Consider the following 26,929-nt stretch of genomic DNA (forward strand, 5'->3'; position numbering starts at 1 on the left):
CAAAATGTTGTTACTTTTCTTCCAGGAAATAAACATTTTTATGAGTTAACACAGGCCTATGGAGAGATGCTACCCAGAATTTCTTTAAGAGGTTACCAGGGAAAAAAAAATGAACAATGGACAGAAGAATGTGGTGGGTTCAGGTTCTGCATCAAAAACCCACACCTGCTTTGGATCGATTCAACTTTATACAGACTACTTACTGAAACTGGACATCTACCTGTGCTCCTATTCCAAGGAAGAATGGGGTGGGTAGTACCAAATGATTGTTGCCCTGTGTTTTAATGCCCTCTTTCAAAGCTGACACCAAGCACAGGTGTCCTAATCTTCTGATGTAGTGGATATAGTTTGTTAAGATTTGAGTCTTAGACAGTTTGTCAGAGACATCTTCATTTCAGTTCAGTAAATCATGAATCCCTGTTTCCATCTGCTTAAAAGAGTCGTAGGGTCCCACTCTTCTTCTCTGCACCTACTGACATTTATTTTCCTGAATTAGTAGGAAATTAAAAATGTCCTAGAATAAATGTTGATGCAGTATTTTCATTACCACCACGCACAAATGAACAGCAGCCAATTTCTTCACTGTGAATTGTGGCTTCGACAATGGTGAGGCTCTTGGCTCGGTTGTAGGGCAAACTTATTTACTCTTCTTACAAATTTCTGAATATAGGCTGTAGCTCATGGTGAGATATGCACTATAAAATGTTCAGAAGAGTTGTATTCCACATTTGAAAAACATCTTAAAATCATACTTTTTTTCATACAACAGAACATGCCTCATTGTCAGGAAATGGAACCATTTTTTAAATCACAGAAATGCCATTCAAATACAGTTAGAGATACTTCTCTATCTTCCAGTCTTTGTCCACTAGCACTCTGGAGAGGATGGAACCTCTGCTGCTCAGCATGAAGAAGCTCCAATGGACTGGAACTTTCCATTTTTCTTTTTCTCTCATGTGGAGCAAGAGCAGTTTCTGACACAGCATTAGACCTTACGGCTGCTGCTGGAACTGGCTCAGTGGCACAAGGATGAGAATGATAAGGAACAATTTCCACTTAGTTGACAGTATAGATCTAATGATAAGTATGGGATAGAAAGAATCGTTTTCCAGGTTGCAGATTCCCAAAGCTGACTGCAGAATGAGGTGACCTACAGTGTTTTTCTAAAAATTGTATTAGAGCTCCTTCCAGAATTGCAGGATTAGGATGTGAATGGGGCCTTCTTGCCCACAAGCAACTGTCAGTTATTGCCCCTTGGAAACTACAGATATAGCACAAGCAGGAAAAGTTTTGGTATGGTAATGAGGGAAGTCAAGGATGTTTGTGAAACTCCTAATGCACTTGGAATTTTTTCTCTTTTCCTCCACGTGGTAAAAGCAATATGTAGAGTTCCCCAACTCCATTGATACCAGTTAGCCTAATTTCTATTACTGTGTAACAGCTCAAGCTCTGAGGGCTACTTTAGACCAATCTCTAGGTATTTCTACACTGAAAGGAATGTCCCTCTGCCTGCTTCAAAGCCTATTAAATCAATGCTGTTGTTTTAACATTAATAAAAATAAAATTAAAGGAAAGAAAAATTTGTAACATAAAAACATAACAGGACTTTTTTTTCTTTTACTTTCTATTATGCTAACATAAAACGTCGATTGCCTCTTCTGCTAAAAGAGAGAGACTTACATTCCTCCTTTAATTCTTGAAAGTGGTCTTGTCCTTTAATACCACGGTGATGAATCTTTCAACTGAACGTTTACATAACACAAGAGAACAATTTACCTATAACCTAATGGCTGCAAATTGACAGTGGAACGAGACAGAGCTGTCAAGAGAGCTTCCACCTTGGTTTTGGCACTTGGAATTTGTGAGTAAACCCCCAAAATTCAGGGGACAGTGTGTCCCAGCAGCCTAAACCCTGTCGCTTTGTTATTTTGTGAAGATTTTAACCATTGCACATATAAAGATATTATCAGGTGAATTCTTCAGCATGTACTGAAGCAGAGAGGGTGGGAGAAGATAATCAGACGAGTCATAACTGAGTGGAAATGTAATTCAGAAAAGTGTGAAATACAACGTGCGCAAAACGTTGCTTTCTAAGGCTCCACATATTTGAAAGCGTTTAGGGGCATATACAGGAACAAAGGCCAGGGCAGCCCTTTCAAAGAGATTTCTACTGTCTGCTGCATTTGGGAGTAATTTTGAAATTCAGTTGACAGCTGACATGTTCACACTTCACATCTTCAATGCTGGTCCTCACTGATTAAATATAAAGAGGTCAACTTTGTGTTTCTAACATATAAATCAGAATTTCATCCGCATATGAAAATATTTTTGTGCTGATTTTCTGGAAAACAAACAAAAACACCAAAAAACAAACCCACAAACTGTGGTCTCTAGGCTGATGATTTCTGAAGGTAAGAAGTGAAGAAGAAAATTATAAGAACAATTTAAATGGAGAGAAGAACACAGAACAGAATTAAGAAAAAACTGTAAGAAGTGCTTTCAGAATTTTCACATATATTTAATACCATATTTGCTATAGTTGGCGTATCACTTTATAAATAATTAACATTATCTGATTTCCTTTCATATGGAATGCTATTTAAAAGAGTTCCAGGGCATATGTAGGCTCCAAACCCATATCTAAAAAAGGCAAATGGGAGTAAGGAAAATAATCTCGACGTACTGTTTCTGACGATCATATTCACTGTAAAGTCTATCTGCTTCAGGTAGTTTATAACGTACTGTCATGTTCACCCCCTGTATACAGTACCCAGCATCAAAAGAACTAGAGATTAAGAGTTCAAGAACTAGTGCTATGCACAAAGAAAACAAAACCAAACCAAACCATGAAATCTGCACCCATTCTTGGAAATAATTAGTACTGGCAAGCAATAATGTAATTTATCCACATTGATATGCAAAAGATAAATATGTTGTGGTGCACATACAGCAATACAGTAATATTCAAAATATTCATGATAACACTGTGAAAGAGAGCAACAACAACTGAAAGTCCAATAGATGCTCCTAAGACTTATGTCATCTTGTGAAAAAAGTAACGAGAAAATGTTTGAAGAAAATTAAATGATGCCCAGCAGATGGCAGGAGAGAGTAAGACCGGCGAAGTCACGAAATGTATCTCTCAACCCTTTTCAGCACCGCTATCCCGGGCGAGCGCTCCGCCAACGCGCTCGAAAGGGTCGCGGGGTCCGCAAGACCGCCGGCTCCCTGCGCAGAGGCGCGCTCGGCCCCTCGTAAAAGGAAAGTCTGTGCGCCGCCGGCCCGCCCGGAGGGTAAGATGCCGGGAAACGGCGCTGCAGGGGCACCGGGACCGGGGGAGGGCGAGCGAGGCGGAGGCAGAGAGGGAGGCGGGGACTGGCGCGGCGAAGCCGGCCGGGGCCCCGGGGAGGTGCCCGAGAGAAGCGAAGGGCGAAGGCCCCGCCCTCGCCGCGCGCGCGAAGGGGGCGGAGGCCCAGGCCCCGCCCCCGCCAGCCGTGCCCGCCCCTGCTCCCAATCAGGTCGGCTCCCACCGCATAAAGGCCGCGGCGAGGGGGACTGCGAGGTACAGTTTCGAGCAGGCAAAGGCGGAACCATGTCTGGCAGAGGCAAGGGCGGGAAGGGGCTCGGCAAGGGGGGCGCCAAGCGCCACCGCAAGGTGCTGCGCGACAACATCCAGGGCATCACCAAGCCGGCCATCCGCCGCCTGGCTCGGCGCGGCGGCGTGAAGCGCATCTCGGGGCTGATCTACGAGGAGACGCGCGGCGTGCTGAAGGTCTTTTTGGAGAACGTGATCCGCGACGCCGTCACCTACACCGAGCACGCCAAGAGGAAGACGGTGACGGCCATGGACGTGGTCTACGCCCTCAAGCGCCAGGGGCGCACCCTCTACGGCTTCGGCGGCTAAAGCTCTCCGCTCCCGCACCATCTCGAGAACCCAAAGGCTCTTTTAAGAGCCACCCACTTTCTCCTTTGAAAGAGCTGTGTCGGGTTGTTGCACTTTTGTTATTTCTTGCCATGTTTTCGCTCCCTTCCCTTCTACGCTCCTGCTCGCTCTATTCTTCTCCCACGCCCGTTTTTCTTGCCGAGCTGCAGCCGGACTGGCTAGCCTTGCCGTTCGGCTCTGGGTTCCCCTCTGGCACCCGGCGGCTGCTGCTGCGTCATTCCCGGTCCTAGCTCTTCTGCCGCCTCTTTCCTTCCCGGCAGCCGCTTTGGGAAGAGGTCGCTGGGGTGCTCCGCCCCGCAAGGCGAGCGCTGGGCCAGGTTGTGAGTCCTCCCGCGGTATTTACCGATGCTAGGGAGACCTGGAAACCGCCGGGGCCTGAAGGGCGAGCCTAGTGCCTCTCATCTGCGGCTTTGTCCGGAAAAAACACGGGCCAAGGGAACGGTCCCCCTGCCCCCACAAAATAAAAAGAAGGAAAACAGCAAAACCCGGCTCCGCCTCGCTAAGTTCTCTGCTACAGGGCGGCGGATCCTTCGTCCCCTCCTGCCCGCTCATGCCCGAACGGGGAAACTGCAGGGACTGCACCGGGTGCGCCTCAGCCGGCGGGGCGTGCAAGGCGCCTCCTCGCTCTTGCGCGGGGCGGAGGGGGGTGGGGGGGGGTCGCCCTCTGAAGCCGGGCCCCGGCTCCGGCGGCGAGCGGGTTAAGCGCCCTCGCTCTTTCGAAAAGCCCGCGCGGGCAACGATTGGCTCCGGGCGATTCCGCGCTCGGCAGAGCCCGCGCTCCGCTCCGCGGGCACTCGCCCCGGCATAGCACCACCCCCCGCCGGGCACCGCCCGCCCGCTGGCCGGGCCGGCGGTGCGGGGCCCACGAGGAAAACGCAACTGCCCGGCGGCGCCTGGGTTCTCCGGCAGAGCAACTGGGGCGGGGCGGCTACAGACGCGAGACCCCCCCTCCGGCAACGAGCTAGCCCTCCCGTGAGAACGGCGCGCACGCCGTTCACCTGCCGCCCGCTCGGTAGCGCCTCAAGCTCCTTCTCGAAACCGTGGGTGGCTCTGAAAAGAGCCTTTGGGTTTCGCTTCCGTGCCGGGGACGCCTCTCCGGGCCCGCTTTACTTGCTCTTGGCCTTGTGGCTCTCCGTCTTCTTGGGCAGCAGCACGGCCTGGATGTTGGGCAGCACCCCGCCCTGCGCGATGGTCACCTTGCCCAGCAGCTTGTTGAGCTCCTCGTCGTTGCGGATGGCCAGCTGCAGGTGGCGGGGGATGATGCGCGTCTTCTTGTTGTCGCGGGCCGCGTTGCCCGCCAGCTCCAGGATCTCGGCCGTCAGGTACTCCAGCACGGCCGCCAGGTACACCGGGGCGCCGGCGCCCACCCGCTCCGCGTAGTTGCCCTTGCGCAGCAGCCGGTGCACGCGGCCCACGGGGAACTGCAGCCCGGCCCGCGACGAGCGCGACTTGGCCTTGGCCCGCGCCTTCCCGCCCTGCTTCCCGCGGCCGGACATCCTCCACTGATCGCTCGCTCGGTGCCAAGCTCCCGCCGCCACGCGAAAACAGCAGGTGAGTTACCCGCGCCCTGAGGCCCGCCCTTATATCCCTTCCCTTTGCGCGGCCGCCGGCTCCTGATAGGCCGAGGCGCCTACCGGGGAACGCGCACCCAATGGCGGAGAGAATCTCGTCCTGACCAATAGCCAGGGGCGCAGCCCTGAAAGGCCTCCGTCCGCACTCCCGAGGCGGCCAATGACGAGGCGGGAGGGGCGGGCTTCAGAGGGCGGCTCCGCCCACACGGAACGTTCGCTCCCGCCGCCGCAGCCCGGAGCCGCGGGGGCCGCGCCGCCCCGTGTTTGCCTGTATTTTCTCTTTTTTTTGTTTTAAAGCAGCCGGGTCTGCAAAGCGCGGCTGGGGAGGGCGGAGTTGAGGAGGTAGAGAGGAAGAGAGAGACGGTGTGGCTGTGTCAGAGAGCGGGAGTAAAGGGGTGGTGCCCGGGAGGGCGGAAAGGCGGTACACCTCCCCCCAGTGTTTCACGCTGGGCCCTTTCCCCGCGGGAAGATTGCGCCCCTTTCCAACCCGGTCACCCCAAAGCTTTCCGACCCTCCAAAACTGTACACGCTTCCTTGCATCGGAAGACCACCACAGCTCGCTCCCTTCTGTCCCCCCCGGCCCCCGAATGCGCAGAGGGGAACCACTAGTTGAACACGGCCTCTGCACTCACTGCCTGATTACATCTAAAACTTAGAGCCTCTGATTCCTATACTTATTCTCTGGTCCTCATTTCCTTGGCATAGTTGGTGTTGTTGTAGTATTAATAGGGACTAAAAGGGGTGGATCTTTTTCATTCTTTGATTAAACTTATGTTTTCTAATATCCCATTTTTCATTATTCTTTCCAAACTTTTTTTTTAACTGCCATCTTTTTCCCCCCTCTGACCTCTTTTTATATTCTGTATATTTCTGGAATATTTCAACGTATTTAACAAAAAAATTGTTATATCTACCAGAGAAATTTTATCCTTGTTAAATCTGCACAGAAATATCCATAAAAAAAAAAAAAAAGAAATTTCACAGTGGAAGGCAAAAAGAAACTTTTTAAAAAGGAAGTCTTAATCATTAACTCACAGACTGTCTAAAAAATTTTAAAATCAGTAACATATGAATCGTTTCCGGAAATTGAAAAAATATACACTGGTAAAAGAACGGCTTTTTTAGGCGGCACACAGCATACAGCAAGTGCCAAGACACAAAGGGTAGGCGGTACCTGCCAGTGGCGGGATTTTTCAACTTTGAACACACCAATGAGACTCAGCACGTGCCCGTCCGCCTATCAGAGAACGCTCCGGTGCTATATATACTGCGCGAGTACAGGCAGAGCATCAGTGCTTTTGGCCTCACTGGCGTGCTTGTTTCCCTAAGAGCGATGGCGCGCACGAAGCAGACGGCGCGCAAGTCGACGGGCGGGAAGGCGCCCCGCAAGCAGCTGGCCACCAAGGCGGCCCGCAAGAGCGCGCCGGCCACGGGCGGCGTGAAGAAGCCGCACCGCTACCGGCCCGGCACGGTGGCGCTGCGCGAGATCCGGCGCTACCAGAAGTCGACGGAGCTGCTGATCCGCAAGCTGCCCTTCCAGCGCCTGGTGCGCGAGATCGCGCAGGACTTCAAGACCGACCTGCGCTTCCAGAGCTCGGCCGTGATGGCGCTGCAGGAGGCGAGCGAGGCCTACCTGGTGGGGCTCTTCGAGGACACCAACCTCTGCGCCATCCACGCCAAGCGCGTCACCATCATGCCCAAGGACATCCAGCTGGCCCGCCGCATCCGCGGTGAACGTGCATAAACCGATTCAGAACATTACCATGTATTTTCAGAAAATATTTTAGCCAACACAAAGGCTCTTTTAAGAGCCACTCCGTGCACAATAAAAAGAGCTGTGACACTCCGATAAAAACGGTTTTTTACTAAGTATATTACTTTACAAAACTTTCCTAAAATTGAATTTATTGAAACATTCACATTGATAAATGATACAAAAGCTGTAACTGAAGTTTTAGATGTAATCAGGCAGTAAGTGCAGAGGCTGTTTGACTACATTATCCCTCTGCGCATTCGGGGGCCGGGGGGGACAGAAGGGAGCGAGCTGTGGTGGTCTTCCGATGCAAGGAAGCGTGTACAGTTTTGGAGGGTCGGAAAGGGGCGCAATCTTCCCGCGGGGAAAGGGCCCAGCGTGAAACACCGGCGGGAGGTGTACCGCCTTTCCGCCCTCCCGGGCACCACCCCTTTACTCCCGCTCTCTGACACAGCCACACCGTCTCTCTCTTCCTCTCTACCTCCTCAACTCCGCCCTCCCCAGCCGCGCTTTGCAGACCCGGCTGCTTTAAAACAAAAAAAAGAGAAAATACAGGCAAACACGGGGCGGCGCGGCCCCCGCGGCTCCGGGCTGCGGCGGCGGGAGCGAACGTTCCGTGTGGGCGGAGCCGCCCTCTGAAGCCCGCCCCTCCCGCCTCGTCATTGGCCGCCTCGGGAGTGCGGACGGAGGCCTTTCAGGGCTGCGCCCCTGGCTATTGGTCAGGACGAGATTCTCTCCGCCATTGGGTGCGCGTTCCCCGGTAGGCGCCTCGGCCTATCAGGAGCCGGCGGCCGCGCAAAGGGAAGGGATATAAGGGCGGGCCTCAGGGCGCGGGTAACTCACCTGCTGTTTTCGCGTGGCGGCGGGAGCTTGGCACCGAGCGAGCGATCAGTGGAGGATGTCCGGCCGCGGGAAGCAGGGCGGGAAGGCGCGGGCCAAGGCCAAGTCGCGCTCGTCGCGGGCCGGGCTGCAGTTCCCCGTGGGCCGCGTGCACCGGCTGCTGCGCAAGGGCAACTACGCGGAGCGGGTGGGCGCCGGCGCCCCGGTGTACCTGGCGGCCGTGCTGGAGTACCTGACGGCCGAGATCCTGGAGCTGGCGGGCAACGCGGCCCGCGACAACAAGAAGACGCGCATCATCCCCCGCCACCTGCAGCTGGCCATCCGCAACGACGAGGAGCTCAACAAGCTGCTGGGCAAGGTGACCATCGCGCAGGGCGGGGTGCTGCCCAACATCCAGGCCGTGCTGCTGCCCAAGAAGACGGAGAGCCACAAGGCCAAGAGCAAGTAAAGCGGGCCCGGAGAGGCGTCCCCGGCACGGAAGCGAAACCCAAAGGCTCTTTTCAGAGCCACCCACGGTTTCGAGAAGGAGCTTGAGGCGCTACCGAGCGGGCGGCAGGTGAACGGCGTGCGCGCCGTTCTCACGGGAGGGCTAGCTCGTTGCCGGAGGGGGGTCTCGCGTCTGTAGCCGCCCCGCCCCAGTTGCTCTGCCGGAGAACCCAGGCGCCGCCGGGCAGTTGCGTTTTCCTCGTGGGCCCCGCACCGCCGGCCCGGCCAGCGGGCGGGCGGTGCCCGGCGGGGGGTGGTGCTATGCCGGGGCGAGTGCCCGCGGAGCGGAGCGCGGGCTCTGCCGAGCGCGGAATCGCCCGGAGCCAATCGTTGCCCGCGCGGGCTTTTCGAAAGAGCGAGGGCGCTTAACCCGCTCGCCGCCGGAGCCGGGGCCCGGCTTCAGAGGGCGACCCCCCCCCCCCCCCCCCCGCGCAAGAGCGAGGAGGCGCCTTGCACGCCCCGCCGGCTGAGGCGCACCCGGTGCAGTCCCTGCAGTTTCCCCGTTCGGGCATGAGCGGGCAGGAGGGGACGAAGGATCCGCCGCCCTGTAGCAGAGAACTTAGCGAGGCGGAGCCGGGTTTTGCTGTTTTCCTTCTTTTTATTTCGTGGGGGCAGGGGGACCGTTCCCTTGGCCCGTGTTTTTTCCGGACAAAGCCGCAGATGAGAGGCACTAGGCTCGCCCTTCAGGCCCCGGCGGTTTCCAGGTCTCCCTAGCATCGGTAAATACCGCGGGAGGACTCACAACCTGGCCCAGCGCTCGCCTTGCGGGGCGGAGCACCCCAGCGACCTCTTCCCAAAGCGGCTGCCGGGAAGGAAAGAGGCGGCAGAAGAGCTAGGACCGGGAATGACGCAGCAGCAGCCGCCGGGTGCCAGAGGGGAACCCAGAGCCGAACGGCAAGGCTAGCCAGTCCGGCTGCAGCTCGGCAAGAAAAACGGGCGTGGGAGAAGAATAGAGCGAGCAGGAGCGTAGAAGGGAAGGGAGCGAAAACATGGCAAGAAATAACAAGAGTGCAACAACCCGACACAGCTCTTTCAAAGGAGAAAGTGGGTGGCTCTTAAAAGAGCCTTTGGGTTCTCGAGATGGTGCGGGAGCGGAGAGCTTTAGCCGCCGAATCCGTAGAGGGTGCGCCCCTGGCGCTTGAGGGCGTAGACCACGTCCATGGCCGTCACCGTCTTCCTCTTGGCGTGCTCGGTGTAGGTGACGGCGTCGCGGATCACGTTCTCCAAAAAGACCTTCAGCACGCCGCGCGTCTCCTCGTAGATCAGCCCCGAGATGCGCTTCACGCCGCCGCGCCGAGCCAGGCGGCGGATGGCCGGCTTGGTGATGCCCTGGATGTTGTCGCGCAGCACCTTGCGGTGGCGCTTGGCGCCCCCCTTGCCGAGCCCCTTCCCGCCCTTGCCTCTGCCAGACATGGTTCCGCCTTTGCCTGCTCGAAACTGTACCTCGCAGTCCCCCTCGCCGCGGCCTTTATGCGGTGGGAGCCGACCTGATTGGGAGCAGGGGCGGGCACGGCTGGCGGGGGCGGGGCCTGGGCCTCCGCCCCCTTCGCGCGCGCGGCGAGGGCGGGGCCTTCGCCCTTCGCTTCTCTCGGGCACCTCCCCGGGGCCCCGGCCGGCTTCGCCGCGCCAGTCCCCGCCTCCCTCTCTGCCTCCGCCTCGCTCGCCCTCCCCCGGTCCCGGTGCCCCTGCAGCGCCGTTTCCCGGCATCTTACCCTCCGGGCGGGCCGGCGGCGCACAGACTTTCCTTTTACGAGGGGCCGAGCGCGCCTCTGCGCAGGGAGCCGGCGGTCTTGCGGACCCCACGGACCGTCGTTAAGGTCATGCTGACGATGTCTCAATATTTCTGAGGTCACATCGCAAGGTCTCAATGGTAGTATTGAGAAACGGCAGCTAAATGTAAGAACTGACAGGTCACCTCTGCGCCCTTATGCTAGTATTTGGCTGTGAAGCATTAGGAAAATCATGTCTATGCCTTCACTTCAGACCAGAAAGGAGCGTGCATGTTTTTCTAGAAGCTGGCTATGCCTGACTCTCAGACTATAGCATCACTGGTGTGTCTGAAAAGGGCTTTTTCGGCATAGAACTGGAGAAGGCCTTTTATTTTCTATCCTGTGTCTGGAATGTTGCTTCATATTAAGTCCCAGACATCCTGGTCACATTCAAAAAGTGTTATATTTCCTTTTAGATCAGTGTTACTAACTGGATGAAAATTAGTCATGCATGCCAAGCGCACAATGAAAATGGCTACGTCAGATATGTGCCTGTGTACCTCCATGTTTTCAAAGGCCTGACATCATTCTGAGTGGATAGATACTCTGTTTCATGTAATATCTTTTCCTTTCACCAGTGTACATTGCCAGTGAAAAAATTTCTCTTTGTTATTTCGGTATGACTTCATGACTCTGAAAATCAGTCATCATAACTGTTAGATCCATACCTCATTTCTGCTGGCTATCCTTGCAGTCCTCCTTTTCATATCTCAGGGCCCACCGGGACTATGAGATTAGCATAATTCTAATATGGTGAGTTTGCCTGTGCTCATTGTGGCCGAATACGCACATCATTATCCACACAGAGACAGAGGAGATCCTTTCAAGACGAAGGGCTCAGCGAGAGCTTTGTGTACTCTGACAACCCTTTGTCTTGCTGACATTGGCATTTGGTTCTGCCTCAGTCACAGTGACTCCAGGAGGGAAGGTCTGTGTAAGTGATGGGATCTAAAAATATAATGGTGAGGTAATTCTTTCCCAGTATCTTTCAGCTCTGGTATTTTATATAGGAATGACCCTGCCTGGCCCTGAAGACTGATTTCTTTTTCTCTGTTCTTTCAAATGACTTGTTGTTCCCTCTGCTTCAAATATATTCTCTTCACCTCTCTTCCACTACAGGAAAGGGGGTTCAGTTCACTGTCTATGCTGGTTGCCAGTTTGTCCCACCTCATCTACACCGTCGAAAGCATGTTTTCCAGCACCATTTTGTAACATTCTCTCTCTCTCTCTCTCTCTCTCTCTCTCTCTCTCTCTCTCTCTCTGAGGACACTTAACTGTATATAAATGAAATTATCCTCTATGAAAGGGATACCACCATGTACCCCCATGTCCATCTGCCACCCCACTGTACCTGTTCCTCAGCCTTTTCTAATTTGTCATGCTAAAGCCATGTCCTAAGGCATGAAAAATGAGAGTTGCTATATCCAGAGAAAGCAATCAATAAATACACAGGATAAAAATTCATTCAAAGCTCTCCAATTCAAAGACATCTCCCCTGACTCGGTGAGTCCCTGGCCTACAAATCACTAGGACCTAATGCATCATTTTGATGAGATATCAGTTACTGTTCTTACACTCTTATTTTACTGGCCTCTGTCACAGACGGGATATTGGCCCAAATGGAAGTTTCCTGTGAATTCACTCAGTTCTTCCAGGGTTATGATCATAGGTCTCTGCCCAGAATGCAATTCAAAGGGCAGCACAATCTCATATTGGCCATTCATTTCTCCTGACTCTGGATCCCTGCTGATATTCCTAACTGCAGAAACAAATTCTGCTATTACACTCTATATTCATCCTCTGTCCCATCCCAGAGTTATGGCTTGTGTGTCCCTGATACCAGCCCAATAGAGCATGAGCTAGTGACTCCTTCAACACTGAAGAGACCATGACCAGGTGACAAAAAAAATGCAAAAGCCAGAGTTAAGACAATTTACCATGTTAGGAGAATAATGACATGTTGTAAAATGAAAAAAAGAAAAACCTAAAACTGCAGCGTTTTCAAGTATCAGAACCTTTTCTTTTCATTAGTGTCAAATGCAAACAGACATTCCTGTCCTCATCCAGTGATATCACTGACAGCAGTAATCCTTGAAAGCCTTTCCCCTTGAAAGTCTTTCCATGTACTCAACATGCCAAGGCCTGTTTTCGTCTAAAGAGTTAATAAAACAAACAGAGATTACACCTTTGCCTCCATTTAAGTTTTGGTTCAACTGTTGAGCCTAAGCCCTTTTTTTCTCTTTTCTCTTTTTTTTTCCTTTTTTCTTTCTCTCCCTCCCCTCAATGTTTATATAAATGAACATGCATTAGATCTGGACAGTTAATATCAGAATTACTCAAACGTTTAACTTATTGATTAGCAGGCCCTTTTCTGAACAGCTTTGGGTAATTTGGACTATTAAGTTTCCATTCTTGTAGGTGCCTCCTATTGCAGTTTGGGTAAACCCAAAAACCCAGCTGATCTGTCTTTACTTACCACCTCTATACAGCTGGACACAGGCTGGTCCCTGCTCCTAGCTGCTCAGTGCTGGCCTTGTGTGCTAGTCTTGTTAACCACACAATTAAATGTAAGATGTACAAACTACTAACCTCAAACAGCACACAAAAGTTAAACTTGTTATTCTACTCCTCATTTCATGCAGGAATCAACCAAAACTTGATTGTATTTTCAGTGTCCAAACCAGAAAAAAACTATGTCAGGAAGACCAAGATTTAGACTTAATACACTTAACACAGAATCCAATCCCTTTTTCTGGGACTGGTTCATACAAGGCAGGCTGCAGGCAAAATAGGTGAAATATATTCTTCTTGAATGTGCCCACACTGTACACAGATACTCTCATGAGCCGCGAAGCCAGATTCCTGACTTCCTAACTGTCTGATAGCAGGAGTGCTGAGTAACTGGTCTCATTTGTATATTGTGGGGAAATCCAGGCACCAGCCGGCCCTTCCAGTGCCCCTGGCAGTCTGGATGACATCCTAACCAGGGACAGTGCCGCTCTGGTACCAGGCCATGGACTGCAGAGCTGCAAAACATGGACTGTAAAAAATATAAGCTACAGCACAGCACCCTTAAACACTGAACAACTCTTCAAAACCTTTTTGCTCCCTTCTATGAGAAGACAGCCAGCCTATATTGCTGGCATCCAAGTGCTACCTCGCGATACTCCAGCTCTAGAAAGATGGCACAAACAGCCTTATCTGGAGCCAGTACCTGTTTCACCCCCACACCTCTGAGGAAAACCAGCAAGGCAGCATCACTTAATGAGAGCACCTTCACATGGTGTGTGACACAGTGCTTTGGCTCTCATTGATGGCAGAAGTCCAGCCTACGCAGTGTCTGGGTGCCACCATCACTGCTTGTGTGGCAAAAAAATGGGTTGCCTGCCAACCCAAATATACCTGGAAGCCTGTCACATCAGCGCCTGGGGTGCCACCAGGCAGGGAGATGGTGGATTGCAGACGAGCTTGTGCATGCACTACGTGCCTAAGGACACTTGGTCCCTCCATAGGTATCAAACATGGCTCTGGCTGGAGGGGGCATGTGGATCGGTCACATTGCTCCCTCCCTCTTACCAGCATTCACGGGGAGCACTGGCACACAAACGGGAAAGAGTGGAGGGCAGAAAGCACACAGAAGTGCTGGGGAGGAAGAGTGGGTTGCTCAGTATTGCTCTGTGTGGGCTGCTCAGTTCTCTGAGCAGCGAGGCTTTGGTGCTGATGGAGAGGCTGCTCTGAAAGGACAGTGTGGTGGCACCCTTCCTTGGTGGAATTCACTATTAAATGCAGGTGAAAGAAAGGCACTGTCGACTCAGGAGGAGACAATTTCTTTGGGGAGCCATGGCTGATGGAGCTTCTGTTAATGTTGCTTACCTTTCACGGACGGTTTGCCTCACGGCCTGAGGTCCTCAATTGCTGGTTGATGACTACATTCAAAGCATGCCAGAAGACAGTTTATCAAGTGCCTTCGAAGTACTTAGAAGACCAAAGTACTTTAAGACATAAATAATTCTGTTCTTTGATACCTGACTGACAGTGAGATCTTTCCTTTGCCTGTATGTGAGAAAAGTAAAAATGTGTTAACCTGGTGAACTCCCATGCAGCAGAGAACAAAGTGCATCTTTTTTCCTCATTAGCTGTTCTGGGAAGCGTTTTGGCCCCCTGCATTTTTTCTGGACTTTTTCGCTTTCCCAGGAAGGGCAATCCTTCCCAGTGCCTCCTAACTATGGATATATCCAGGTTTTGGACTATAGGTTTTCAACTGCCAAATGACATGCCATGGCAATGATGAAGGGAGGCCACAATAGGTGCCCCAACCCTTAACCAAGAGTACAGGGAGGAGTGTGTAACATTCCAGGAAGCTGAGTCTACGGGGACAGTCATCCATTGCCCTACCCTGTTTGTCCTGCCCACCAGAGATGCTCAGCCATACACTGGATGTAAAAGGCCTTGTGTGGCCTCATTACACTTAGGAGTCTTAACAACAGCACCAGCAGCAACGTTAGTATTATGTAGGCAGAGACTTGTTTGCTGAGCTGCAACGAGTTTGTAGTTTGGTAGGTACCACTTTAAAATTGCTTAGCTAAGGGTTAAAAGCTGTTAAACTGTGCTGGCTGGTTTGATCACACAAGTTATTACATTTGTAACTCAGATGAAGGATGAAGTCACTGAGGGCAAGTAAGGCATGGGTGTAACACTGTAATAGGAGTGTAATCACGGTTGCAGGGAGTATTTACACCTCTTTCCCGTGGAACATGTATGCGGGAATGCAGCACATAACGTAAAGGCCCTCACTAAATCTCTGGAAATTGTCAGTTGAAGGAAGGAGAGGGGCTGTGGTGCACAGGCATATCAGCTGTATTTCCTCCAGCTGTCTAAGAATGACTGACCACAGCACTCACCTACAGCAGGTAGAGCAGCCCACTAGCCACATTTGTGTGGCTAGCTCTCATGCTAGTGCCTCCTAACAAAGTCGCTTGAGAAGTACCACTACCGTGCTACCTCTCAATATTGCAAACATATCTAAATATAACCAAGAGCTCATTTTCTTAGGAACAAGTACTGGCAGGTCCTAAACTGGAGATGGGAATGTCTGATAGCTCTCAGGTGCAGTGCCAGCCCTTGGCTGTGGTTCATGTGTCTCCTTGTTTATGCCACGAGGTCTTAGTAGATAACTGCAAAAGTTGGACAGATCTGGGTACCTGAAGGGAAGTGACTTGCAGGGTTCAGGTTGCAATCTTGTGCAGGTTTGTGATGTAGTGTGGCCTGCTGGGGTGCCCATGATGTGAGAAGGATTGAAGTCCTTCAGATGTAGCAGACGTTACAGTGATGCTCTCCCCAAAAGTATCTCTGGAGATCCTGATATCACTCTACTCCTTTTTCAATGAATGATGAAGGCTAGCTCCCTCCAGTCTCATTGGGAAAGCCAAACTGCATGTCAGTGTCTATGTGGCGCATTCTTCACGAAGTCTTTCTACAATACCCTATACCTAAAACAGGATTCTTTCCTTTTCTCATTTGCTCAGCTGGAGATGAAACTGCCATTCCTGCCTTTTATATAGTCCTTCACCACATTTTTTCTTTGCCTGAATACATCTGTCCATTCCTTCTAAATTATCTACTCTGTCTTTGGAGCAACTTCTTTTTAAAATTGCCAAATGCACCTTAACTTTCCAAAATTTTGTTCCTGAATGTATTTCTTTCATGTAGAGAAGAACACGTGTTCCAAGCAGCAAATCTACATCGCGGAAGTTATATTATGTCTTTGCTGCAAAGTAATTAAAAAAGGAAGATGAGAGCTGCTCTCCGTGTCATGAAATTTCTGAAGTTACATTTTAAGATAGTAGACTGTAACTGTTAGAGATCAGAAGCTGCTACACATATTATTAGCTATCCCTGTTGGGAACGAGGAGAAGGTAGCAACTGCTGGGAGAAAAGCCAGGCAGACAACTGGGATGGTGACCATTTTAGCCACCTCAATTTCAGCCACCAATAAATGTGAATCCACACCCTGTGAAGCCACAACTGAGGGCTGGAGTATTTAAATCTCCTCCAGTGAAGGTTACTGAAGTAAATGTGTTTGAGTTCAAAATAACAGAAGTAGGCAACATGAGTTTTCATTTTGCTGACACATCACTCATAGTCTACGCTTTTCCTCTGTCTATGTGCTATGAAGTGTCTTGGTAGCTGCTAAATGTCATCTCCTCCCAGCATTGCTACTTTATTTCACTATGTAGTCAAGTCAATGCAAAGTCTCATTCATTGATTTACAAACAGATATAGGATATAGGCTTAAAAAATACATATTTATTTTACTTCAGTTTTGGTAATTTGTGAAGGTATATCTTCAATACCCACATCCACTCCAATTTATTTATTCCTGTATCCTTATTTTATGCTACATAACTTTTACAAACAAGACCCTGAAAATCCCAATTTGATTAATCCTCCTCTCAATAATCTTCCTGTGGAAGCATTACAGAGCTTAGGTGCACTTTTCCTGCAACCTCTTTTCTGGTATTTTTTTCTTCTAGGATGCAGGTTGCAATTTTTCCCTTCATTGCATTTTTTCATAGTTTCCTATTCACTGAAACACAATTTTACAGCAAACGAAAATGTTTTCATGATATATACACATTCAGTATTTACCAAAACAGCCATTGTAAATGAAACGATGAGGTGGAAATAGGATTACACTTACCTAAAACTACCTATTCATACAATCTGAAATTTTGGTTGCTAATATCTATTTAAATACTGTGTTTACATTATATGTTATATCTGGTTATATCAAAGGAAATCAGACGGCAGGGCTGACGTGTAGTCTTTGTGATTCTTAAATAACTACAAAAAGCAATGGGTAATACACTCGTTTATAATCAGGTACAGATTCATGAAATATTATTGCAGAGCTCTGTTCTGTTCAGCATATTACACCATCTTTAGCCAGATACCAATATTGATTGAATTCTTCCTGGTTCTTTAGGAACGACCTATGGCCTACCTCTCCCCTTGTTAAAACTCAGGTTATCACAAAGTGCTCTAGTTTTTGTCCTGAAAGCATTTTCTCATGTCAGTGATGGCTGTAAAATGCATAAGGAATAATTAGGTGGGTTTTATTTAGAGTGGGAAGAGCATTCAGAGTAGGCTTTAGATAAAGCTTTGTGTCGACATACTGTGTGAGATATGTTAAAAAAATCCAAACAGTAATATGGTTTCAAATTCTACTACTATTGGAGAAAATACATAACAAGATAATACTCTCTGGGCAGGAAAAGCATAACTACTAAACTGCTACACTAGCCCTTGCACTTCTTAAATTACTAGAGAGACAAAGATAATTTCAGTGAATATCACCAGAAGTTTAGGAGCTTGCTTTCTTTTACAAAGCTGCAGTTTTGCAACATCAGGTATCAAATGACTGTTTCCTTGAAAGTGACATGCAACATGAAAAGCAAATAGCTTGATTTACTTAATAATTGGTACAAAAACTCATACGGAAAACAAACAAAAGAAAGAAAACACCCAACACAAGGTAGCAGGGTAAGTTTGCCTCCCTTCTACTGAAATTCCAGGAAGACAAAATAAAACAACTGTATGTTCATAAATCTCCAGATACTAACAAATTGCTTAAGGCTCTATAAAAAGTGCAATAGGAGGTTGTACGAGACACTATTTCACTAGACTTTAGAGTTTTAGGAGGTAAAACACATGGTCAAAGGAACCGGTTCTTAATCCATATTCAGAGCTGAAAGAGGAGTTTGTGTTACTTCCTCCTCTTCAAAATCAATTTAAACTGTCAAAATAGCTTTAAATCGGCAGATTTCAACTTTGACCCCAAGAAAACCCTCTAAAGAATCAGACTGTGTCGTTGCTGTAACATTTATGTCAAAAGGAAATTTTTAATTTGCAAGGAAAAACAAAAGTTTCTCTCTTCAGAGGTCTCTCCAGCAGCAGCACACGGGATTTATCGCTTATCCTTTACCTCAGCGCGCGTGTTTGCGGCTGGAAACTCTCCCGAACGCAAGTACCTGCTCTTCTCCTCCCTCACCGGGGAAATGGGGCGATTTGGTGGCAGAAATTCCGAGGAAAATACACTTTTGTTAGTCCAAAGAAACACAAATCGAGCACACCGAAGGGCTCCCCGGCCGTGCAGCGGGGCGGGCTCTGCAACGCACCAATCACCGCGCGGCTCCTCTCTAAAAATACGAGCATCTGACCCGCGCCAGCCCAATTGTGTTCGCCTGCTCCGCAGAGGACGCCGCCGCGATGTCCGAGACCGCTCCCGCCGCCGCCCCCGATGCGCCCGCGCCCGGCGCCAAGGCCGCCGCCAAGAAGCCGAAGAAGGCGGCGGGCGGCTCCAAAGCCCGCAAGCCCGCGGGCCCCAGCGTCACCGAGCTGATCACCAAGGCCGTGTCCGCCTCCAAGGAGCGCAAGGGGCTCTCCCTCGCCGCCCTGAAGAAGGCGCTGGCCGCCGGCGGCTACGATGTGGAGAAGAACAACAGCCGCATCAAGCTGGGGCTCAAAAGCCTCGTCAGCAAGGGCACCCTGGTGCAGACCAAGGGCACCGGCGCCTCCGGCTCCTTCCGCCTCAACAAGAAGCCAGGAGAAGTGAAGGAAAAAGCCCCCAAAAAGCGGGCGGCCGCAGCCAAGCCCAAGAAGCCGGCGGCCAAGAAACCTGCCAGCGCCGCCAAGAAGCCCAAGAAGGCGGCGGCGGTGAAGAAGAGCCCTAAGAAAGCTAAGAAGCCGGCGGCCGCCGCGGCCAAGAAAGCGACCAAGAGCCCCAAGAAAGCGGCCAAGGCAGGCCGCCCCAAGAAAGCAGCGAAGAGCCCGGCCAAGGCAAAGGCAGTGAAGCCCAAAGCAGCCAAGCCGAAGGCGGCCAAGCCCAAAGCAGCCAAGGCGAAGAAGGCGGCGCCCAAAAAGAAGTAAATTATACCAGAAGAGTCCTGCTCTACATATTTTGTTATCCAACGGCTCTTTTAAGAGCCACCCACACTTTCCCTAAAGGAGCTGAGGCACCGAGGTCGTCAGTAACCTGCAGCAAGGATCCAGTAATTCGTAAGTCGTCAGAGGTCAATTCTGTCTTCTTTTTTTTCCCCTACGATTACCGAAAGAAACGCTAACGAGCACGGCGTTAGGGAAGTGTAGACTTCTACAACTTTTTGTCGAGTAATTGGTTTGACTACCAGCAAGCAATGTTTTATAGTAATGATTTGATAAAAATCGGATGTACGTTTTTTTAAGGATATATTTTGTAACAAAAGTAATGCGATTGTCAGGCACGCTACTACTGAGCCATGTCTAATCTATTGTATTATTTCTCTTAAGATGTCTCCTTAAATAGTTTTTTGTATTTGGGGGAGGAGGGGAGGATTTCCTTACTCACCCGAAAATAGCCCCAAGGTCTGCCATTCCTTTTGTTCCCGCTGAGAAAGAAAAGGAGCTTTAAGTATTGAAAAAGCCCGCCCTGACCAAGGATTGGCCAGCAGAGAGCCCAGCCCGCTGCCCCTTCCCCCCCTTCGCCTCGTATCTCTGGTGCTGTTTCAGCCACTCGCGGAGAAGAAAAACGCGGAAGGGTGGGAGGGGGGAGGGACGGGAGCTCTCACCGAAATACCCTGTTCCCGTGTTCTCTGGCCTAAGAACTAAACGGAAAATATCCCAGGCCAGGAAGAACTTGCTTTGGGAGGACATTTTGGCACGACTTTGTGTTAACAAAAACATGGAAAGCGTTGCTACTATCACCAAGCCAAAAATACTGTTAATAAACATGGAGAAAATAAGACAAAACACGGGTTGAGTAATTCATATAAAACGGCATAACTATAGTACGGATAACTGAACTCTTTTATGATTTTGTGGGTGGCTCTGAAAAGAGCCTTTGGGTTATTTTCTCCGGAAGAGACAGCGTGCCGCTTTTCCGTTGTGTTCACTTGGCTTTAGCCTTGTGGCTGTCGGTCTTCTTGGGCAGCAGCACGGCCTGGATGTTGGGCAGCACCCCGCCCTGCGCGATGGTCACCTTGCCCAGCAGCTTGTTGAGCTCCTCGTCGTTGCGGATGGCCAGCTGCAGGTGGCGGGGGATGATGCGCGTCTTCTTGTTGTCGCGGGCCGCGTTGCCCGCCAGCTCCAGGATCTCGGCCGTCAGGTACTCCAGCACGGCCGCCAGGTACACCGGGGCGCCGGCGCCCACCCGCTCCGCGTAGTTGCCCTTGCGCAGCAGCCGGTGCACGCGGCCCACGGGGAACTGCAGCCCGGCCCGCGACGAGCGCGACTTGGCCTTGGCCCGCGCCTTCCCGCCCTGCTTCCCGCGGCCGGACATCTTTGCTCACTCGGTCGCTTCTTAGAACAACCAGCAGCCGAACAGAGCAGCCAGCCGGCGCTCCGCAGCTATAGCCTCGCTGTCCTACCTCGCCCCTTCGCTGATAGGCTGAGAAGTAGGTCTCCTCTGGGCAGCCAATGAGAAGGTGAATCGAATTCCGACCAATAAAAAACGGCTATAGGCGAGTTACGACACGTTGTTGTGTTCTGACCAATGAAAGTGCGCAGAGGGAATGCTGCTCATTTGCATAAGGGAGCTATAAATACGTGGTACGCGGCTACTCTCTCCCAATTTACCTTTGCGCTCTGGGCGGTGCAGAGTATTAGGGTCTGTCAGAGACGCGCGTTTGCTGCGATGCCTGAACCGGCCAAGTCCGCCCCCGCGCCCAAGAAGGGCTCCAAGAAGGCGGTGACCAAGACGCAGAAGAAGGGCGACAAGAAGCGCAAGAAGAGCCGCAAGGAGAGCTACTCGATCTACGTGTACAAGGTGCTGAAGCAGGTGCACCCCGACACGGGCATCTCGTCCAAGGCCATGGGCATCATGAACTCCTTCGTCAACGACATCTTCGAGCGCATCGCCGGCGAGGCCTCGCGCCTGGCGCACTACAACAAGCGCTCCACCATCACCTCGCGGGAGATCCAGACGGCCGTGCGGCTCCTGCTGCCCGGCGAGCTGGCCAAGCACGCCGTCTCCGAGGGCACCAAGGCCGTCACCAAGTACACCAGCTCCAAGTAGAGTGTGTTGGATCATCAATTTTAACCCAAAGGCTCTTTTAAGAGCCACCCACTTTTTCAGTGAAAGAGCTGTACAGTCAAATACATAAAAAACTTTAATTCCTTAGTGTGAATTCTTAATTTACAGTCTTTTTTAAAATCCCACTTAAGATTAACTTTGATAAAATACTGTTTTTGCACAATTTTCTGTGTCAGGGAACATATACTTTATCTGGGCAACAAATGACTTGCTGTAACTAAAGTTTTCATAACTAAAGTTTTTTCATTGTATTTTCTAGGTGATACTGTTTTCTTAATTTATTGTTCTCTTACTCTTTTAAGATTGTGGTATGTATATTTCTTGTGCAATACATCACTATTAATTCTAGCTATATTCATATTATATGCGTTGTAAATTGAAGGGAAAAAGGCTTCTGTTGCTTTCTAGTCAGGAAAGAATCAAAATTATTACTAATGGAAACTTATCTGCATACATCATTGTAACTGCTATAACAACATCTACCGCTTGATAGTGCTCAGTCTTTTTTTCTTTTTTTTTTTTACCAGAGTGAGAGGTCTACAGTGCACTGTACTATAAAAGAATTTATGTTGCAACAAATGACATTTATCTCAATAAGCTGTTACCAATAGCCCTGTGATTAATGCAACACAGAAGTCTTTTTTCTAAAATTATTTATCTTCGGCAATTTTTTAATAATTCTGTTGTGCATGTGATTTTTACAGTAACTTGCACAGCTTCTCCCTAGGACTGCTTTAGGCAGAGAATATTCTCCTTGTAACTAAAAACACGAAGTGAAGATTAATATTATTTCATACTTACTTGACCTTTCCTGTATTTATATGTCATTAATTGTATTAAAACTACTAAAAACTAAGAAACTAGCCACTGTGGACTGACTTCTTAAACTATCAGAGTTTATCATATAGCTACTAATCGGCCCTAAAGTCTTTAAGCCTCAAACCGCAGGCTGAATCGCTCCATCACGTTCTTGGGTAATGAGACACTGCTGTAGGTGCAGATGCAAGCCATTATCACTTTCTCCCAAGCTGGATCTGAATAAACCTGAATTCCAAGCATATTCTGTGGATTTGTGAAGACACTTAGTCCATACAGGGACTCCAGAATCACAAAAACCAACCTTTCTAGGACTGCCTGCGTGTTATTTGGTAGTACAGGTACAGAGGCAGGCTCCAGGTTTCTCTTAAATTGGCCACCAATTTATCAAAGTTAATTTCAGCTTGAAGACTGATGGGCATCTCTCAGACTGGATTTCAGATATCCAGTTGTAAGAGACATCCTCCATACTCAGTTCTCTAGCAGCTTCAAATGGAGTTTAGAAATCTACTCTTCAAACGCCTTCGTGCAAACTCTGAAACAGCTTGCGTATTCTGGGCCTCTATATATGTCCACTACCTAAAAAGACAAATAAAATGTAGTATATTCCAGTCTCTAGATTTTTGTGTAAGGGCATGTGTGGGTCGCTGTCGTGGTTTAACCCCAGCCAGCAAAAATAAACTCCACGCAGCCGCTCGATCACACCCCCCCCGGTGGGATGGGGGAGAGAATCGGGAGGGCACAAGTAGGAAAGCTCCCGGGTTGAGATAAAAACAGTTTAATAATTGAAATAAAACTAAGTAGAACAGTAATAATAACAATGAGAACAACAACAATAACAGAATACACAAAGCAGGCAATGCACAACGCAACCGCTCACCGACCGCCGACCGCGTGTCACGAACGGGGGGCGAGCCCCCCCCCCCCCCCCCCCCCCCCGGTTTTTATACTGAGCATGATGTCACATGGTATAGAATACCCCATTGGCCAGCTGGGTCCACCACGCCGGCTGTGCTCCCCCCTCCCGGTGCAAGCATCACCCAGCAACAGCCAAAGCATCAATGGGCCATCAATGCTCCTTTCACACCGAACCCAAAACACAGCACACCCCCAAGCTACTGGGAAGAAAGTTAACCCTGTCCCAGCTGGAACCAGGACAGTCGCTAGAAAGGGACTCTAGAAAATATCATACGCATTTGACAGTGGTGGTGATCGTTGGAACAATTTGTCAGTGACTATTATTCTCAATAATCAGTTGCATAAAAGTGAAGTTATGTTGTCCTAACTAAAGACTTCAGTTCAAACTGCAGCTACCACAGGGCAGTCCTGTTGCCTGAGTTAAAGTAGGAGCTGGGTGGTGCCTTTTGGTCCCCCAGTTCAGGAATTCATAAGCATTCTTTTTGCCTTTCCTGACTTTGTATGCTCCATGCTGCACGTTTCATTAACATAGCTTTCAGAGAAATTTCAGGGGATTTTTTTTTTTTTAAAAAGGCTGTTTCAGTATGTGAAATTGTTTCTAGGCTCCTGAAACTCTTCACTCCGCAGAAAAGAAAATGTTGCTTATGATCGCTGCTTCCAGTCTCAATATGAATTATAAGGCAATATCAGGGGGCTATCATGTGAACATAGCATTTCTACCTGCACACACACGTCATCAGATCTGATTCTAACACATCCGATATTTTTCCATCAGTGCTGAGACCGAAATTTCTGAAATGACAAAAAACAGCTACTGTGGAAAATTTTGTGTACTTGTTCTTGTCACCAGAGGTAAAAGTAGTAGGATTTAGATTCAGCAAGAATAACAAACATAGCAATTTCATCCCACAGGATGATGAACATTCAAAATTAATAAAGCAAATACTGTGGATATAAAATCATATGACAGCATATTCTTCCATCTTTCATGTTCTTTAATGTTCTTTCCTATTCAGTTCAAAGCAGTTTTATTTGTATTCTTAAATCCACTCTACCCAGATGACATCACCCAGCAACAGTACGATGGCACAATGTTCAAATACATCATCCTGGTGTAGCAGGCATTATGCCGCCGCCACCTAGACCATGGTAGGAATTATGCGGATGCGATCTCAACAGGGCTCGGCCCTAGGTTCCTGCTCAAAGAAGATGAGTCTCCAATCTCCTGAGTAAATAAGTGGTTTGTTTATCTGACATGCAGAGCAGCTCAAGCTGGTTGCCTCCAAAGAGGGACCCTTACCCCAGATCGCGCCCCCCAGTTATACCCATACCACCCAGCACCTGATCCCCAAGTCCAATCACTTAATTCTGGTCGGTGGTCTCTTGAGTTCTTATTGGTTTTCTTGGTCGCTGGGCTGGCCGCCTTCTGAAGTTACCTCATTCTCTTGGAATTGTTTCCTTGGTCCTTATCTTCTTCATTCTGCTTGCAGCTGCCAGTTTCAGCTAGTTCTGTGTTTGCAGAACTAGTTTTATCAAAAAGTTTACTCTCAGTCAGCCTTTGCGGCCTAAGGCTTCAACTCCTTTAGCTTCTAGTGCTTGTAGGAGACCAAACGGAAGAACAATCAATCTAACACCAAGGCTAACTTGTAATCCGCTGGAACAAAAGACTGTTTGTTCAGAAGGGTGCAGACTACGACAGGAGACGAAACTTGACAAGGGAGCAGGAGGTGGAGATCCCCTGAGCCTGCCCGAAAAATGCCTCAAACACTTGCAAGACGCAAAACCTCTGAAGCGAAACCCTTTGAGCTCAGCCCTGAAACGAAAACTGCCACCGTGGCAGAGGGGCAGTCCGTAGCGAACAGCAGACATAAAAGGGGAAAGCAAGTGCCATTGGGTGGGACTTCTCGACAAGCGCTTCTACAGACCAGAGACCCCCCGTTGGCTGGACCAACGCTGGAACCCGGACCGGTGATCTCTCTCCCTCCCCCTTGCCCTCTCTCTTCTTCTCTCTTTCTTTTATTCTTTTACCTTGTTCTAGTAAGTAACGCAGGGCATAAACGCCCACACGTGTGGCAAGCAATAAGCATTTCTGTTACCCAATTATTTATCAATGAGCCTTGCTATGGAATAGAAGTCTTTGTTCACCCACGGACCTCAGGTGTTGTGTATACCCTATTCCAACCAAGAGAATCTGCGACTCTGAGTCACCTCTCCCTCCCCCTTGGTGGGAGGTGACAGTGCTAAGAAAGGCTATTAATCCTAACAACTCTCAACACTGGGAAGTGCTAGAATATGTAATCTTTAAACAGGCCCTTTGTGCTGTATTTTTATCTACCCTCCGTATCTATGTTCAAAATACCTCTTTATTCACAGTGCCTGAAATATAGGGTATATTTATTTTTGGTTATACAAACATTTTTGTCAAAATACTTTTTTTAGATCAGCAATCTTTTGTATATCAAATTGTCAGAGTTACATTACAGTTTACTCCTGTAGTGAATAACCAACCATAAAGAATAGTAACGAACAATCCAAACAGTTACAAAAATTCCCCTATCTTATTTTTAATAGAATAATAAAATTAGTAGCATTCTTGGAAAGACTTATATCTTCTTTAGATCAGGATACCTACAATAAAATTTATATTTATTAATAATCATGTTTAAAAAAAAAAAGTGCTTTTATTTCTGCAAAAGTGAAATACACGAGCTGGGTAAACAAATAACTGTATTCTCTAGTTAACTGACTGGACAGTGAATCAGAAACGAGAAATAGATGCCATACACCTGATCCAAAACCTGAACAAATCACACACTGGCTATAGCACTTTTATACTTCCTGCTCTTTTTTTTAATGGAGTAAATCAATATCTGCTTACCTACTTATGAAATCTAATTGTTTTTCCTAATGGCCGGAGATTATATTACTCAACGCACAAGGCAAATTATTGCTATGTTAGTTTCCCAGAGACTTTCTTTTCCAGTTTTAACAGAAAAGAATATATTTCAAAATAATTAGCATTGAGGGAGAAAATATTAACTGCAGCTAGGGAAAAAGATTTGGTCTTATATACACCTTGATGTAATGCTTTTGGCCAGTAATGAAAATGTGCCTGGTTCAGATTGTAAAGGAAAAAATTGAGTCCCTGGGCTCCAAAAACCTGGTCTCGGGGTTGTGCTGTATCAGAGCACAGCGCAGCTCAAGACATGACATAAATCTCACTGGAGAAGAGGGCTGGAAGTAGAGGGGAATGAAGCTGGGAACACCCCTGCTCCCTTCCCAGCTCACATACCTTCAAGGAAGGAAGAAGCATTACAATGAGCACGGGCAGCTCTTTCCTCGGGGACTGGGGTCACAGAACCAGAGGCCTGTGTAGTTGGAAAGGTTTTTTTAGGTTTTGGTTTGGGTTTCTTTGGTGGCTGCAAAGAACTAAATTATTTGACGGCCCGTCCTGATGGAGAGGTTGTTCCAAAAGCGTTCCTTGTCAAAAATGATACTAAGTGTTAATCACAAAGGTTCTTCTATTCATTTTTCAACACAGAATAGCTTAGGAAACAATTCTGGACATACTTGCATTTTAAAACTAGAAAATAAGTAGTTTGTGTGAGAAAGGAGTATCAGGACAGCTTGGAATTTTCATCACCAGTAAAATCCACAACCTTTTTGTACTTTTAGTCCTACTTGCATTGCGTGTAAATTTTGTACTTGAAAGGGTCATAGGAAAATGGAAGAAATAATTCCCGAAATAAGAAGAGGGCACACATG

At 48.9% G+C, this 26,929-nt stretch overlaps 8 protein-coding genes across 8 annotated transcripts; 5 read left to right on the plus strand and 3 right to left on the minus strand.

The window, feature by feature from the left end:
• The first annotated feature begins 3,534 nt into the window (after positions 1-3,534).
• On the plus strand, positions 3,535-4,427 carry LOC142083412 (histone H4). Its single transcript, XM_075152784.1, has one exon. It carries the CDS (start codon positions 3,593-3,595, stop codon positions 3,902-3,904), a length of 312 nt encoding a protein of 103 aa, XP_075008885.1. The 5' UTR covers positions 3,535-3,592; the 3' UTR covers positions 3,905-4,427.
• A 124-nt stretch (positions 4,428-4,551) lies between these two features.
• LOC142083401 (histone H2A type 2-C) lies at positions 4,552-5,511 on the minus strand. The gene has a single exon (XM_075152759.1). The coding sequence runs from the start codon at positions 5,437-5,439 to the stop codon at positions 5,050-5,052; it is 390 nt and encodes a 129-aa protein (XP_075008860.1). The 5' UTR covers positions 5,440-5,511; the 3' UTR covers positions 4,552-5,049.
• Positions 5,512-6,791: 1,280 nt separating this feature from the next.
• LOC142083391 (histone H3) lies at positions 6,792-7,375 on the plus strand. Its single transcript, XM_075152730.1, has one exon. It carries the CDS (start codon positions 6,848-6,850, stop codon positions 7,256-7,258), a length of 411 nt encoding a protein of 136 aa, XP_075008831.1. The 5' UTR covers positions 6,792-6,847; the 3' UTR covers positions 7,259-7,375.
• A 723-nt stretch (positions 7,376-8,098) lies between these two features.
• Positions 8,099-8,723, plus strand: LOC142083406 (histone H2A type 2-C). Its single transcript, XM_075152771.1, has one exon. The coding sequence runs from the start codon at positions 8,166-8,168 to the stop codon at positions 8,553-8,555; it is 390 nt and encodes a 129-aa protein (XP_075008872.1). The 5' UTR covers positions 8,099-8,165; the 3' UTR covers positions 8,556-8,723.
• A 44-nt stretch (positions 8,724-8,767) lies between these two features.
• On the minus strand, positions 8,768-10,071 carry LOC142083420 (histone H4). Its single transcript, XM_075152795.1, has one exon. It carries the CDS (start codon positions 10,004-10,006, stop codon positions 9,695-9,697), a length of 312 nt encoding a protein of 103 aa, XP_075008896.1. The 5' UTR covers positions 10,007-10,071; the 3' UTR covers positions 8,768-9,694.
• Positions 10,072-17,806: 7,735 nt separating this feature from the next.
• Positions 17,807-19,295, plus strand: LOC142083374 (histone H1.01-like). Its single transcript, XM_075152708.1, has one exon. It carries the CDS (start codon positions 18,631-18,633, stop codon positions 19,288-19,290), a length of 660 nt encoding a protein of 219 aa, XP_075008809.1. The 5' UTR covers positions 17,807-18,630; the 3' UTR covers positions 19,291-19,295.
• An 887-nt stretch (positions 19,296-20,182) lies between these two features.
• On the minus strand, positions 20,183-20,677 carry LOC142083397 (histone H2A-IV). The gene has a single exon (XM_075152745.1). The coding sequence runs from the start codon at positions 20,675-20,677 to the stop codon at positions 20,288-20,290; it is 390 nt and encodes a 129-aa protein (XP_075008846.1). The 3' UTR covers positions 20,183-20,287.
• Positions 20,678-20,890: 213 nt separating this feature from the next.
• LOC142083382 (histone H2B 1/2/3/4/6-like) lies at positions 20,891-23,728 on the plus strand. Its single transcript, XM_075152719.1, has 2 exons — positions 20,891-22,885; positions 23,402-23,728. The coding sequence occupies exon 1, from the start codon at positions 20,891-20,893 to the stop codon at positions 21,410-21,412; it is 522 nt and encodes a 173-aa protein (XP_075008820.1). The 3' UTR covers positions 21,413-22,885; positions 23,402-23,728.
• The last annotated feature ends 3,201 nt before the right edge of the window (positions 23,729-26,929 follow it).

The sequence above is a fragment of the Calonectris borealis genome, chromosome 1, assembly GCF_964195595.1.
Source record: "Calonectris borealis chromosome 1, bCalBor7.hap1.2, whole genome shotgun sequence".
NCBI lineage: Eukaryota > Metazoa > Chordata > Aves > Procellariiformes > Procellariidae > Calonectris > Calonectris borealis.

What these genes read in the sequence shown, in the direction of transcription:
- LOC142083412 (XM_075152784.1), top strand. Translation starts at nt 3,593, where the DNA reads ATGTCTGGCAGAGGCAAGGGCGGGAAGGGGCTCGGCAAGGGGGGCGCC.
- LOC142083391 (XM_075152730.1), top strand. Translation starts at nt 6,848, where the DNA reads ATGGCGCGCACGAAGCAGACGGCGCGCAAGTCGACGGGCGGGAAGGCG.
- LOC142083420 (XM_075152795.1), bottom strand. Translation starts at nt 10,006, where the DNA reads ATGTCTGGCAGAGGCAAGGGCGGGAAGGGGCTCGGCAAGGGGGGCGCC.
- LOC142083374 (XM_075152708.1), top strand. Translation starts at nt 18,631, where the DNA reads ATGTCCGAGACCGCTCCCGCCGCCGCCCCCGATGCGCCCGCGCCCGGC.
- LOC142083401 (XM_075152759.1), bottom strand. Translation starts at nt 5,439, where the DNA reads ATGTCCGGCCGCGGGAAGCAGGGCGGGAAGGCGCGGGCCAAGGCCAAG.
- LOC142083406 (XM_075152771.1), top strand. Translation starts at nt 8,166, where the DNA reads ATGTCCGGCCGCGGGAAGCAGGGCGGGAAGGCGCGGGCCAAGGCCAAG.
- LOC142083397 (XM_075152745.1), bottom strand. Translation starts at nt 20,677, where the DNA reads ATGTCCGGCCGCGGGAAGCAGGGCGGGAAGGCGCGGGCCAAGGCCAAG.
- LOC142083382 (XM_075152719.1), top strand. Translation starts at nt 20,891, where the DNA reads ATGAAAGTGCGCAGAGGGAATGCTGCTCATTTGCATAAGGGAGCTATA.